The sequence below is a fragment of the Catharus ustulatus genome, chromosome 3 (genome assembly GCF_009819885.2).
Source record: "Catharus ustulatus isolate bCatUst1 chromosome 3, bCatUst1.pri.v2, whole genome shotgun sequence".
Taxonomy (NCBI): domain Eukaryota; kingdom Metazoa; phylum Chordata; class Aves; order Passeriformes; family Turdidae; genus Catharus; species Catharus ustulatus.
Window position 1 is genome coordinate 60,508,347 of NC_046223.1, and position 13,888 is coordinate 60,522,234.

Genomic DNA, 13,888 nt, shown 5'->3' on the forward strand with positions numbered 1-13,888 from the left:
AATGCCCCATCCTTGGATGTGTTCAAGGCCAGGTTGGATGAGGCTCTGAGCAACCTGGTCTAGTGGAAGGTGTCCCTGCCCATGGTCTTGAAGGTCCCTTCCAACCCAAGCCATTCTCTGACACCTACACAGAGGCTTTTATGAACATACCATGTCTGACTTATGGCAAAGTTTTCTTTCTTTCTGTTCTGAGATTTGGTGAAGCATTTTCTATACTACTCCTTCCTTTACATACTTTCTGCACAAAGTCACTATGGACAGCCCCAAGTCCTACACCACCCCCTCAGGCAGATGAAATCCATCATGCCAGGCATTTCCTTCCTCCAGATGTTCTTCCACCTTTCTTTCAAAGCTATGATTTCTGGTACAGTAACAGCTCAGTTTACTATTTTTAGCACCCTCTAGGACTTAACATTACCTGCAGCATGCAGTGTTACTTTTCTGTTCAGTGAGATAGGGAAAAAAGACATAAATACATTTATACATATTTATTGTATCTTTTTAAAAGTAGCATTTGCAGTTACTTTTAAGCATTCACCTCTCTTCTGCTTCAAATGTGCACTTATTGAGAGAAACACCTACTGGCTTCCAAGTCCAAGATTAATACCAATAATAATACATGCCAGAATCAAGCATCATTGCTTGGTGGCAGCTCCTGTCATCAAAACAGTATACAGTAAGAAGAGTGTAGAAAAGGTCTGTGTTAATCATTCAGCAATAGGCTGGGGCTGGATTAGAGCGACCACAGCATCTTCTCCAGTTGAAGCACAATTTTCCTGAAGTTCACATTTAAGTTTTTTTCTTTTGCATTGAGTAGGTGGACAAGGCAGTTGTTTTTTCTACAGTAGCTTCATAAGTTGATAACGTAATTAAGCTATCAGAAAGTGTCCAAGGGAGGGCCACAAAGATGGTGAAGGGTCTGGAGGGGAAGCCGTATGAGGGGCTGAGGTCACTTGGTTTGTTCAGCTTGGAGAAGAGGAGACTGAGGAGAGACCTCACCTCATTGTGGTCTTCAACATCCTCACGAGGGGAAGCAGAAGGGCAGGTACCGATCTCTTCACTCTCGTGACCAGTGAGAGGACTTGAGGAAACAGCGTGAAGCTGAGTCAGAGGAGGTTTAGTACAGGTGTCAGGAAAACATTTTTCACTCAGAGGGTGGTTGGGCACTGGAACAGGCTCCCCAGGGAAGTGGTCACAGCACCAAGCCTGACAGAGTTCAAGAAGCATTTGGACAATGCTCTCAGGCACATGGTGTGACTCTAGGGGTGTCCTGTGCAGGGCCAGGAGTTGGATTCGGTGATCCTGATGGCTCCCTTCCAACTCAGCATATTCTACGGTTCATCTACAGGAAAACACTTGCTGTAGACCTTTATATTTAGAAATGTCTTCTCTTCATATAACAAGAAAATACTTGAAGTCTGGCATGTAATTAAGAGAACTGGGAACAAACCAAATTTCATCCTCAGATAAACATACGTTAACTACTATAGATTTCAATCTAACCCACGCACAGTTTTACACATACTACAAACAGAAGGTATCAGCAAAAGACTATTCTTACATTGTTTCAAATTAATTTGCAACTATACAATTTTAATCGTAATATAAAAAGGGAAGGAACATAACAGAACAGGTATGAAGAGAAATATTTTCCAAACTTTTATTTGTGCACATTCATCAGGTGAAAAAGATAACTTTTACAGCTTCTTTGGTGCCCAATATTCAGCATACAAAAATGTAAAAGACTATTCACAAATAAAACACAAGCTCAAGCTAAAAAAAAAAGTCTTAAAGGTAGTGCACATCGTGACAGCTTTGCTTATGAATACACAGAAATTACTGCAAAAATAAATAGAATGTCTTTTTAAAAGCAGCAATTTCATATCTTGTAAACTTCTGTTTTTACAATACAGCACTGTTAAGAGTAAAATCCAAAAGAACTGGAGTCTATACTGTGGCCATGAGCAAGTAAAAGAGTCTGTATTCCTCTGCTATGGTTGGTCCAGTTTTCCTTTTTGCTTTTAGTCCAATGTGCAGCAGTCTTTGAAGGTGCTTGGTTAGGGAACCTAACCATCAAGTGGTGAATTACAAAATTTATTTCCTGCTTTCAAACACGAATGGATAAATCTGTTCCACAGCACTGGCAACAGCCTTTACGTTTGGCCCTGAGAGACAGTTTAAAAAAAAAAAAAAAAAAAAAAAAAAAAGGGCAGTAGGAAGAGAAAGATAATGGAATCAGAAATTTATACAACAGTACCTTTAAAAAAACCCTTAATATTATTAGCAATCACAGCTTCATACCACAGACAATAAGTTCTCCCCCATTTCCCCTAACTTAACAGTTTTTCTCTGATCACTTTTCACATGAAAGTCTTCTCTTGTGAATAAATCTGCAAGATGTTGTACATTTGTCAATGGATAGAGTACAGAGAAATAATACTCATTTAATTTCATAACAACTTGGCTGATTTTCAAGTTACTGGCTTAAACAGCCCAGGGAAGACGTTGAGTGGCAGAGGTAAAAAAAAACTCTTTTACTTATGTCAGTCTTCTAGGAATCTGTATTTCTTCAAGCCTAGCCACTTTTAGCACTTGTTTTAAAAAACTACCAACAAAAGCTACTGTTAAATAATGTTGGATTTATCTGAAGTACATTTCAAACAAGGTTATTTCAGGTTTGAAAATTATAGACCATTACTTTGTATCCTGGGTTCTGCAAATAGCTTCATCATTGATCTCAGAACAAAACCTGCAAGCCAGGGAATGGTTTTATCATCCCAGGATGAAGCATATGGAGGTCATCTATGAGTATCCAGGCAAAGAAAAGGAAAAGTGACCTAGCAATGCTTTCTGCTGGTACCAGACCACTTTACACAATGAAAAATTAAGATAAAATAAGTGAGCAGTAACATGCCAGAAGATACTAATTCTGGATAGAAGCTTGGTGATGCAAAATAAAGAACAGCAATTTCTCACATGCTTTGATGAGTAGGAACTCCGGGATTTTTTAACCCCACCTCAGGAGTTTCTTCCAAGTATAGAGAACTGTTCTAAATGACTCCCAAAACCAATAACTTAAGCATAAGTTACTTAAGTAATTATTGTTTTATATGCTCAGTCAGAAAGTAACTGGACAAGAATTGGATTCTTCCTATATTTTCAAACTGGTCCAGTGAAGCACTCAGCTTAAAACAAGGCTGGTGAAAGATACCTGTCTTCTAGGTAGATACTGCACCCTCTTAAATTTGGCGGCTATTAGAAAAGGAAGTTCTCAGGAAAGGAGAAACCTTCAAAAAGTGAGAATATGAATAGGCAAATAGTTCCAGCAAAAAAATGCTGCTGTAAGTGTGAAGAGATGTAAAAACTGGATCATCACTCTAGGGCATATAAGAGAAGGAAAAAATAAAACAAAACTACACAACCTCCGTAAGCAACCCCCTCATTTCTCATTTTGGAGTCAAAGAAACAATACTTCTTTCTATTACATGCTATTGATTTTTATTATCTTTTACGGAATTAATGAAATATTTTTATATTTTTATATTTGGTGAACTTCATTTATGACAAAATGCTATACTATCTTCTGAGTTTCCATAAATCTGCAGTTTGGAAATATGTATTTATGAAAGGGATGTTATGCTAAATGCAGTGTAATTAACATCTCTACAAATGGAAGAAAAAAGGAAGAAAACATAAATGTTTTAAAAAACAATAATTACCTGCATTCTTAAGTGCTATTTTACTTTTGGTTTCACAAAAAAAACCAGACTGTGTACACTCAGTCTACCCAATTTTTTGAACCTACCAATAATAACACTTTCTCTGTAACTCTTCTGGCACTTTCACTAAAAAACAAGCTAGGTGTTAGCAAGGGGGAACTAAATCCTTTCAACGTTATCTTTTGATTGTTTTAAACATCTTGCTTTCCAAACCTACTGGCTCTAAAGTTAAATATTCCCAACAAGTTAAATATTTATTTTTTGACATTAAAATACCTGTAACTGTGATACTGCCTGTGGAAAAAATCTGTAAGGTAGCTCTGAGAGATTTTATTCTGTAACACACGGCAGGATGAAGTTCTGGTTCATAACTAGAAAACAAAATGAAAAGTAAAAAAGAGAGATCTAGAACTGAAAAATAAAAGCTTAAGATAATTCTTTAAAGTCCTACATACCTTGCATGAGGTCTGTTATTCTTCGTAAATTCTGGCAATCTGATCTCAAAGGGCATGTTGCACACTGCTAAAACATTCACAACTTTAAAATCTGTGAAAATTACCTTTTCAAAAGAGATGGAAAAAAAACCATTAGAAATTTACTTTACAGCAAGTCAGATGCATGGGTTGCAAAAAAAAAAAAAAAAAAACAAACAAGGCTACAACTTAGAATATTTTGATGAGACAAAATTAGAACCTTGAGACTGATGCCTTTCTAACAGGCATCTAAAGAGTAGTTAATGGACTCAGATAATTTACATTATCTTTTTGTGGTGGAGTAACTGCTGAACTAGATACCTCACAGCTGTATCATGGTCACTACAGCAGTATGGTTATAGCGCTGTTTAAGGATGAGACACAGAAACTCAACTGAAACTGAAAACCTCCCCACTGAAAAGAAACTAAATTTAACAGCTCATGGAATATCAAAGCAGAGAAAAAGCTTAAATATTGTTGCGAACTTCTTTAATGCCTTGTTCCTATACATCATTTGTATTAAAGCTAAGAATAAGAAAAAATGTGACAACTGTTTTGCTTTAAATATCTAGTGGCCAGTAGAGCAAACTGGTTTTCTACTCTTTCTGAAACCCAACTCAAACTTGAATAACTTTCAGTTATTCTTTACCACAGACACGTTAGATGACAACAAAATAGCCAACAGACAACCACCACACAAAGAAACAACACTGCTGAGAGGTCAGTGTTGGCAGTGTCACTGGGGAAACTTTTGCTCATTTTCTGCAATTGCCTAAACTTTAAATGGCTGTTCTTCTTCAATCTATACTTTTTAGAAAGATATTAGCAAGGTTATATTCAGAAGGATAGTTAGAAAGAAAAAACTTAGCCTTAAATCAACTTAATCTTCAAAACACAAACTGCTCACTTTATGACAAAACTTGGTGCGTACATCACAAAGTACTCTGCACCTCACTGACAACAATCCATTCCAACTTTAAAGGGCTGGTGCAAAGTACACATTTGTGACAGTAGGATTGTCACACTTTTGCTGGGATTTGATGCAGCACTACCAGCATAGGTTGCCACCACTGCCTTTATGTACTATAATCAAAAGCAGTTTTTCCCTAAAAATGACAGTTACTGTGTCTATTTAATTGTCCTTAAACTGAACTTGCATATAAACAGCACAACAGACTATCAGGAAGTTTTAGAGCACCAAATGGTGTCATCTTAAGTAGTTCATGTTGCTGTTTTTCAATTCTTACCATGAAATGCATGTGGTGTTCCTGACTGGTAATGTTAACCCAAACTCAGATAAAAGAGGGTGTTTCCTGTCCTCAGTATTTTACTTGGCTTATTTCCAGCTGTGCAACATGACAATGCAGAAGCACTTTTTCCCCTTCCTCTTTAATTTAAGAGGCTCAAACTTGCCCTTATTAAGATGGAAATGTATCTGCTACTCCATCCGAAATGAGAGAAAATTATGTTCAAATTACAGTGAAGTTCCAGCATTTTCCAAATAAATCCTTTGAGATATTGTAAATTCTATTCTAATTCACCCACACATCTGTGGGTGGTTCATATATTAAACAAATTTTGTTGCTCATTATCCAGTGAAGAAGCACTGCTCCGAGCTGCCAAACAAAAGTCAAATCCACAAAACAAAACAGCTTCTCTTTAACCAGCATCTGGAAAACGTATTCCGACACAAAAGGGGCATCTGAGAGAAAACACAGTAACTGCTAAATCATTATGCTCCCTTTTCTTTGTTTCTTTCTAAAAACAGAACTACCAGCATTGCTTGAGTCATGCAAGTCCTTTTACATTAGAATTACCTGAAAACCTAGTTTCTGTAGACTACGAGCTAGTCGTCTGGCACCAAATTTAGCTTCTTCCTCACTATAAAGGAGAAACAAAACAGTCTAGCATTAACAGAAGTAGTATACATGGTTGTGCACAAACACACACAACAATAGCTACTCAGGCTATAAAATGAACCATTATACAATGTAGCACATCAACCATGATCTCAGAGACAGCCTTCACTTCATCCTACCGTAAGTATTACATTTTAACTAGCTAGACATTCCAATGGAGTCCTTCATGCCCTTTTTGAAGAATATCAGCTTCGGCTGAAGTGAGAGACATGTTTTAATCATACATGATTTTAAGTGCCCTTAACAGATAAATAAGATCATGTGTAGTCTGGAGTTAACATCCTGAACAATCCTCTTTAATTTTGGAACGGAGATCATACACAGAAAGTATGCAAATTTACTATTTTACCTTACCTTATCCTTACTTTGAAATGCAGACATATCTTAAAGGAATTCAGCTCTTAAGAGTTTACTGAGTGTCAGATGTATCTGAACTGAGAGCCTGCTTTTGCTTTTTTCCAGTCCTTCAACACTGTAAAACTTGATTAATTCAGGTGGGGTTTCGTGAAAAAGTAAGAGATATCCTCAGGAAAGCTCATACCTTCCCAAGTCTCAAATTCTAGCTAAATACACAGAATTCTTAAAGGCTTCTCAAATCTCTTTAGGATTTTCTTAATAAGCCAATTTTCCCTGCTGCTCCCCCAAGAAGATTAAATTGATGTTGTTTAAGATTTCAACACTGAGACAAACACTTCACACAGAAAACTTCCTCCCAAATACGTAGCTTGACAAGGATCTACATGTAATGCAGTGTGAGTCAATCTAAGCAGCAGCAAGTACCACCTCTTCTTCATTTACAATGCTGTATTTTAAAATGCACCAGGACTTAGAGTTAGAGAAGGAATCTTAATGAACTCACCTTGTGGCTCCTGTGCAAATAACTTTTCCTGAGGACCAAATTGTGGCCGTAATCCTAGGTTTCCTAAGCTTCATTAAAACCTTCTAAAAAAGAAAAGTGGAAAAAATTGGAAATTAGTAGTAATTTGATTTCATACTGGAAAAAAAAAAATTACCTGCTACCCAAATTAACTAGAGTTACTCTAAAATGCCCTTTAGTTTTGATAGACTTGAACTGCTCCTTCATCTCTTTAAGTAATCAAAATACCCTAGCTCCCGAGAAGAGCAAAATAAGAACAAAATAGCCAATGACTCAGTGTACACAAATGAAGGTATTTTTCACTGAATAAAAAGTTGAAAACTACAAGCACCATGCTGATTATTTTCTTATTACAGTGATTTGACATTGCTGACTCCTTATCAAGATATATTTTCTTGACATAGACATCAAATTTTGGGAGGCAAAACAGACCCTGAGGTGTAAGAGGCCTCATCACATACCTTGTACCAAATATTCACCTCACCAAGTGCTGTCTCCTGAGACAGCATTTCATCACTCCCATTACCATGTAAGTAGTGCATTAGTGACTAAATACCTACAGCACGAGAAATAGAGAAAGAAAATTCTGCTTTTCTCTATCCACCATACGCAAGTATTAAGCAGAAGAATGTTCAGCTTAAGCAACATTTCTAAAAACAGATAATTGAAGTATGCTAAATCTCTTACCCCAACATCACGCTTGTATATCACATTTGCTCCCTCTAATGCAATCTTCCTCAAGTTTAAATGACATCTTGTTCTAAAAACACACACTACATTTGTGATTAAAATGTCCAGTGCAACATCACTGTCCGCATCCATTGGGGTGATTTACAACTCAATTTTCCCACCAGCTCACCACGAAGATCACATCCTGAGAAGCAAAAATGAAAAAAATTAAACATACCAATAGAAAATTGCCTATTAATGTAATTGTATACATTTGCCCCTTAAAAGAGACAAGAAGCAGAAGTTACTACACTCTGACTCCTTTAGCACTGTGAGGGGAGGGGGAGGTCTGCATCCTCTGTGCTAGAAAATAGGAGGTAACTTGTTCAAAGCCATGTTGCCAGACTTAATAGAAATTAAGTGCATTGAAGTGCATACACACACACACAAATATATAAAAGAGTATTTTAAATTGCCAGTTAAATATGTTACAATTCTTACTAAGTATATTATGACACTGTAAAGATTACTGAAACTTCTTCCATAGCGCCAGTGGATAATCTTTCCTCAGCTTGTGTGAGGATGTCATAAGACACCTCAGGAAAATACACTTCTCGGACTGCTGAAGTTGATAATTCTGAACAGTTTGACATTTGTGTTGGAATGGATGAGCCTGTGAATAACTTTGAACTAACACCAGTTACACAAACTGGGGTCTGTAGACAGCCTGCTACCACAGCTTTCCCATCTTCATCCAGCACTCTTGGCCTACCTCTCCCAGTCATAGCTTAAAGCAAACTATACAAAATGTCCTGGTGGCAGCACTGGCCTGGGTTGACCCTCTGCACTGCCCACAGGAAGGCATTGTATGGGCAATGAGCTGGAATGTTTCTGAGGAAAAGCACGGGTAATTGTGAAGGCACAGGGTAGCCACTCACTGCATGGACTGCAAATCTAAGGCACCCAGGAAGCATCCAGGCTGCCCCTGCACATCAAAGGCAACACTCCTCACACACACTTCAGCTGGGAAACAGAATCCCGCTCATCCCCGCCCAAGAATGCCTGACATCTCTTCTGTAACCATACAGCCAAGACAGCAGGCATCTCAAATAAATCTCAGGTGAAGAAATGAGAGGGGACAAGAGCAACATCATTGGTATATAGCAAAAAGGACTTTAACTAGAAGTATTTCATCCAAAATAAACAAAAAGGAAAGCAATGACCAAAATCAAAGAAAAACTGTCACACCTGTGAAACGCTCCACATGGTCATTGCCATGGAAGAAGCAGGACACTACACATCAAGAACAATAACATACCTAACAGACTATGATGTATTTATATCACTTTGGTTTTGCCTTATGTTGTATATTAGAAATCTTCAAGATACAACATTAATGTTATCAGTATTTTCATCTGACTATACCTTCCTAAACATCAGGCCATAGTCTGTAATCAAGAACTCAAGGTGCATCTTTGACTACTGCTCACTGACAACACAGAAGTAACAAACTACATGCAAATGTGTACAAGGTACTGGGTCAGCTGCTGTGATGGTTACTTCTTACATTCTGCAGCTTGTTCTGTGCTGAAAGAATTATTCTGTAATTGTTGGCTTGTCCAGTATAAGAAAAGGCAAGATGGATGATAATACAGAAAAGAGATGCAGAAACAGCAAGAGGAAAACAGAAAAAACAAAGGTTATGTGTGGGGGTGGAGGGAATGCAGGCAAAGAAGAGAACAAACAGTAACTAATTAGTACTCCCAGATCCCTTTTCTAATCTTTTTTATTGAACCAAAAAATACATGAATGCTCAAAGTTAGAAATTACTTATCCCATCTGGTTTTGATGGACTACTACAGATTGGGCAAGTAATTTATGGCACCAGATCCAAAGATAGCACATGTGCAAATTTTGAATGGCATGCAGGCAGGGCCAACACAGAGCTGGAACCAGTGGCATCTTCAGAGAGGCATTTGTTTTCCACCCTGGCTCCAACTCCTGGCTCTTGCTGAGTTCATTTACTGGAACCCAGGAAAGACGGTACACAAGATACCTCCAATAAGGAGCGTCTCCCAATTATCAGCAAGTATCTGCTGGCACACTCAGCCTCTACATTCTGAAAGAACACCAGCTTCATGCATAACACCATTGAAAGGTTGCTAACATCTGAGCAAACCATAGTACTGTATGATAATGTCCCCATAAAATATGGCTTATCTTAGAAAGATCCAGGGAGAAAAGTCATGTGCTCATTCAGAACAAAGGAAAAAGTGGTTGATAAGAGAGAAAAATTACAATTTAAAAGGGAAAGATCTATTATTAAGGCAAAAAGGCGGCTGTGGAGCTGTCAGTAAGGATGTTTTCAGCAATTACAATGTATCTTCGTTAGAAGTACAGGCTACTTGCATAGATATTAAGAGGAGAAAAATTACACAGATTACAGTGGTGTGCCCCCATTTTAATTAGCCATGTTCTGAAAGCTCAAGACATCAGATCCTAAAGGAGCGGCTTTTTAATTTGGAATTGTATATATTATGTCCATAATTTTGAACACACCTATTCCTATTAAGCATACAAATACAATGCTAAAACTCTTCCAAGGCATGGTTGGTAAAGAGTGGGAAAACCAAAATGTTTCTAGGTTTGGATACTTGTGACCAAGCAGTATGCAAGCATTAAGGTATCACAATCTCTGATTTAAGCATTCATTTTAATGTCTCACACCTTACTTACAACAAAGGAAAAAATAATCTACAGAGAAGACGTCCTGTTACCTTTCTTTCTAAAGCCTTAAATAACTTCAAATTCAGAGGAACCATGAGAACAAAAGCAACTTAAACTTTCTTTAAAAATGGATGGACTACACAAAAAAAACCCAATAAAACCCCTGAAGAACATATTTACAAAAAATATCTAACAATGTCCAAGAAAGAAAGATGTTGCTCTTATTTACATGCATTTCCAGCAAGCATGACCAGCTGGAACATTCTGATCCTCCTCTTTCCCAGCTGTCTCTTGTATTCTCTGCTATTCATACACAATACCTTAGCACTAACTGTTATTTCCCAAAACCTGAATTTCTGCATATCCATATCTGTCCTGCAAAATGAGGAAAATAATGTTACTTACATATAAGTCTATTTATATTCCACACTTAAGCAGTTACACTTGCAGAACAGAGAGGCTGAGTAGAAACCAAACAGCAGCCCGAGAAGCTGGTTCTTTCCAGTCCTGGATTTGCAAATGCTTAAATTGATTCTATTGAGCTCAGCTTAGGTTTTGTTCATTAGTTTTGCCCTTTGAAGGTTCTCTCATCTGAACTGTAGAATTTTGGCAATCTAAATCTCATTTCTAAAATTATGTTTCGCCAGCTAATGCTAATTTAACAATAGGTTAAATTTGAAAATAATTTGTCTACTTGTACAGCATTTCTTCTAAATTATGTACTTCATTTGACTTTCTCCAACACAAGAAACTAGCTAACTTTGATTTCAAGTTGTTTTACATCAGCGTAATACAACCTATCCTGACAGAGGAAACAAGTGTAAATACATCTCTGCAGAAGTTTGCATCGTTTTGTTTTATCGGGGAAATTCTAGAAGACTGTTCTTTCTTTTCAACACAGATTTCAGGGATACACCTGGAATATCACCCTAAGAGAAAAAAAAATTAAAAAAAAAACAGAAAGGAAAAAAAAGTAGATAGATTAAGCATGATAATGAACACAAAAATAAAAAACAACAACAAAAGCTAATGCAAGGATATGTGACACTGTAATGTATCCTACACTGAAACTAGAGAAACTCCACAGAATAGGAAATACTTTGGAGGAAGGAATGAACACTCAAGTTCTTAAAGCATTACCACTACATCCACTGTTAGAATCACAGACATACTATTTTAGGTACTCTATAAACACACATGAAGACAAAACACCCTGCGCGGAAATCTTACAATCTTAAAAAAAGCAAGCAATCTGTCTTCAGAAAGTTCCAAACCAACCACAGCACCATCATCAAAGAAAGAGGAAAGGCACTTGGGATGGGGTATATAAACAAAGTATTATTTTAAGCTCTTGACTACCTTTGATCCAAGAAACTCAGAGCTGTAAAGGTAGATGGGGGATATCTAACAATGGTTATGTTAAGGTCAGAACAGTTTAATAAACACCTTTTTCACCAACAGTCTAAGTATAAGCAACTTTTACTGGTTATTTTTAACCTTTCTCCAAAGAAGTTCACAAACTGACCAACTCCACAAACAATTCCAACAGCCCAGCTGAAAGAATATTGGTCACTACTGTGTCAGTAGACATTTGTCAAACTAATGCCTGAAAGGCATCTTTGAAGAAGTTAACATGAACCTCTACAGGACGTTTCCATATGAGAATGGAGAATAAATACAGCCTGCCAGGAATGGGGAGAGATGATTACATCCTTCCACTGAAGACGTACTTTTAAAGATGTGTGTTTAGCCCCTCAGGAAACGGGTCCATATGAAATGCTGGAGGTGACAGACCTCTGAAATCTGCTTGAATCCTTAGACACATATGGTGTTCATGAAACCAAGAGCAACATAGCTACTACTGTCTGTGGAAAACATCCTTGGTTCCAAACAACTTTCTTATTTCCATCCACTGAGCTAGTGGGGCATGCTTTTACTTACTGTTGCAGTGGCAAGTTAAACTATGCCTAAATCAAAAGGCCATCTTGAAGCTACTATACTCACTTTCAGGATTTGCAGAGTCATGACTATTTATATTTTGGGGGAGAAAATTTTCAAATACGTGCAAAGGCAGTATCAAAGGAGGGATTTGTTAAGTTAGATTCATGCACAGAGTCATAGTATCAGCTATATCATAAGCAAGTAGGACTTCAATTCTGCTCTTGGATGTCTACTGCATCTCCGTGGGGTCATCCAACACAAATCCACTTGCAAGAATAAAACCAGTGTATAGAGCAAGACAAGAAAGCATACTTAAATAATTCATAACACGCCATTTTCTTCAAATCTTTCTCTCATCAAAAGGTCCATTCATATTCAAAGCAAGATGCACTTGAACTCAAGTTTGTGCCATTTTTCCCTTAAAACATCCAGGAATGCTGGAATGCCAAGCACTAAGAGGAATCGTTTTGGTCCTTATAATACGTGGAAAATCATCATAACCATGACAAAAGTCAGAACTAACAAGTTAGGTGGCCATTCCAAAGCGATGAAACGTCATAAGAAAAGTAAAAATGTTTAGCTGTAACAAAATATTTTAAGGCAACGGGTAAGGCTCTCACCCCCTCGCAGCCAAACATTTTTACCGTTTGCACGTCCCAGCTGAGGAAGCACGAGTGCCCTTCCTATTCCCCTGCTGGGAATCTCACTCAAAGCCCTATATGCACTAGCGTCACAACGCTCTGGTCAGTAACTACTACTTCTCGCCCTCAACCCCAGCCCGAAACTTCTGCGGCCAGCACGGCACAAACAAAGCGCAGGCAGCGAGGCGGCCCGGCCACGCCGAGCTCCGCCGCTCGGCAGCGCCGGCTTGTGCGGGCATCGGCCGCCGCAGGGCACGGGGCCGCCACAAAGCCCTGGGGGCCGGGCGCGGGCCGGCCGGGCTTCTCGGCGAGCGGGCCGTTCCTCCGCAGGATGCCCTGCCCCTTTCCCGCTCCCTGCCCCGGCCGCCCCGGCCACGCTCACCCTCCCGCCCCGGGCGCGATCGGCACCGCGGCGGGAGGCACCGGCAGGGCCCCGGCCAGGCGGGGAGGCCCCGCACCGCCTCCCTCACCTCGGCCGGGCAGGAGCGGCGGCGGAGAGGGGCGGGACGCGGGGGCTCAACGGCGGCGGCGGCGGCTCCTGCCGGGCCGGGCCCGCGGACCCGAGACGCGGCGAGGGGGAGGAGGAGGAGGAGCGCGGCCCGTCGGCGGGCGGCGGCCGTTACCGTGCGGGCGGGCGGCGGTCAGGGCCGGGCAGGGCGCGGCGCAGCGCGGTGCCGGTCGGTGGGTGCCGGTCGCCCGGCGGCGCTCCGGGTGCTGGGCCGACTGGCCGCGACAATAAACATCCCCAGCGCCGCGGGCATAGACGCGGCGCGGCTAGAGCGGCCGCCGGAAGTCACGGCGGCGGGAGGGAGGAGGGAGGAGGGGAGGGAGGGGGCCGCGCTTGCAGCGCTTCCGCTGTCGTCCGCCGTCCCCGGAGCCGCACGGAATCACCGGGCGGGCCGCCTCGGAAAGGACCACAGTG

General features: G+C 40.0%; 1 protein-coding gene across 2 annotated transcripts; it reads right to left on the reverse strand.

Moving 5' to 3' along the window:
• Positions 1–473: 473 nt before the first annotated feature.
• On the reverse strand, positions 474–13,721 carry TBPL1 (TATA-box binding protein like 1). Of its 2 annotated transcripts, none has more exons than XM_033056060.2 (7): positions 13,590–13,721; positions 7,676–7,862; positions 6,971–7,053; positions 6,010–6,073; positions 4,175–4,278; positions 3,996–4,090; positions 474–2,165 (listed from the first exon to the last, which is right to left on the reverse strand). In XM_033056060.2, the coding sequence occupies exons 2-7, from the start codon at positions 7,808–7,810 to the stop codon at positions 2,095–2,097; spliced, it is 552 nt and encodes a 183-aa protein (XP_032911951.1). In that variant the 5' UTR covers positions 7,811–7,862; positions 13,590–13,721; the 3' UTR covers positions 474–2,094. The 2 variants fall into 2 exon arrangements, with proteins under 2 accessions (XP_032911951.1, XP_032911952.1); XM_033056061.1 differs by lacking the exon at positions 13,590–13,721 and adding an exon at positions 13,437–13,492.
• Positions 13,722–13,888: the final 167 nt, after the last annotated feature.

Bases quoted from the DNA above. Each gene is read 5' to 3' on its own strand.
- TBPL1 (XM_033056060.2), bottom strand. From the start codon at position 7,810: ATGGATGCGGACAGTGATGTTGCACTGGACATTTTAATCACAAATGTA. The intron at 7,054-7,675 runs GTAAGAGATTTA...TTTCTTTTTTAG, and splicing joins TATACAAGCGTGATGTTGGG to AAGGTTTTAATGAAGCTTAG. The intron at 6,074-6,970 runs GTGAGTTCATTA...TCTCCTTTATAG, and splicing joins ATTTGCACAGGAGCCACAAG to TGAGGAAGAAGCTAAATTTG.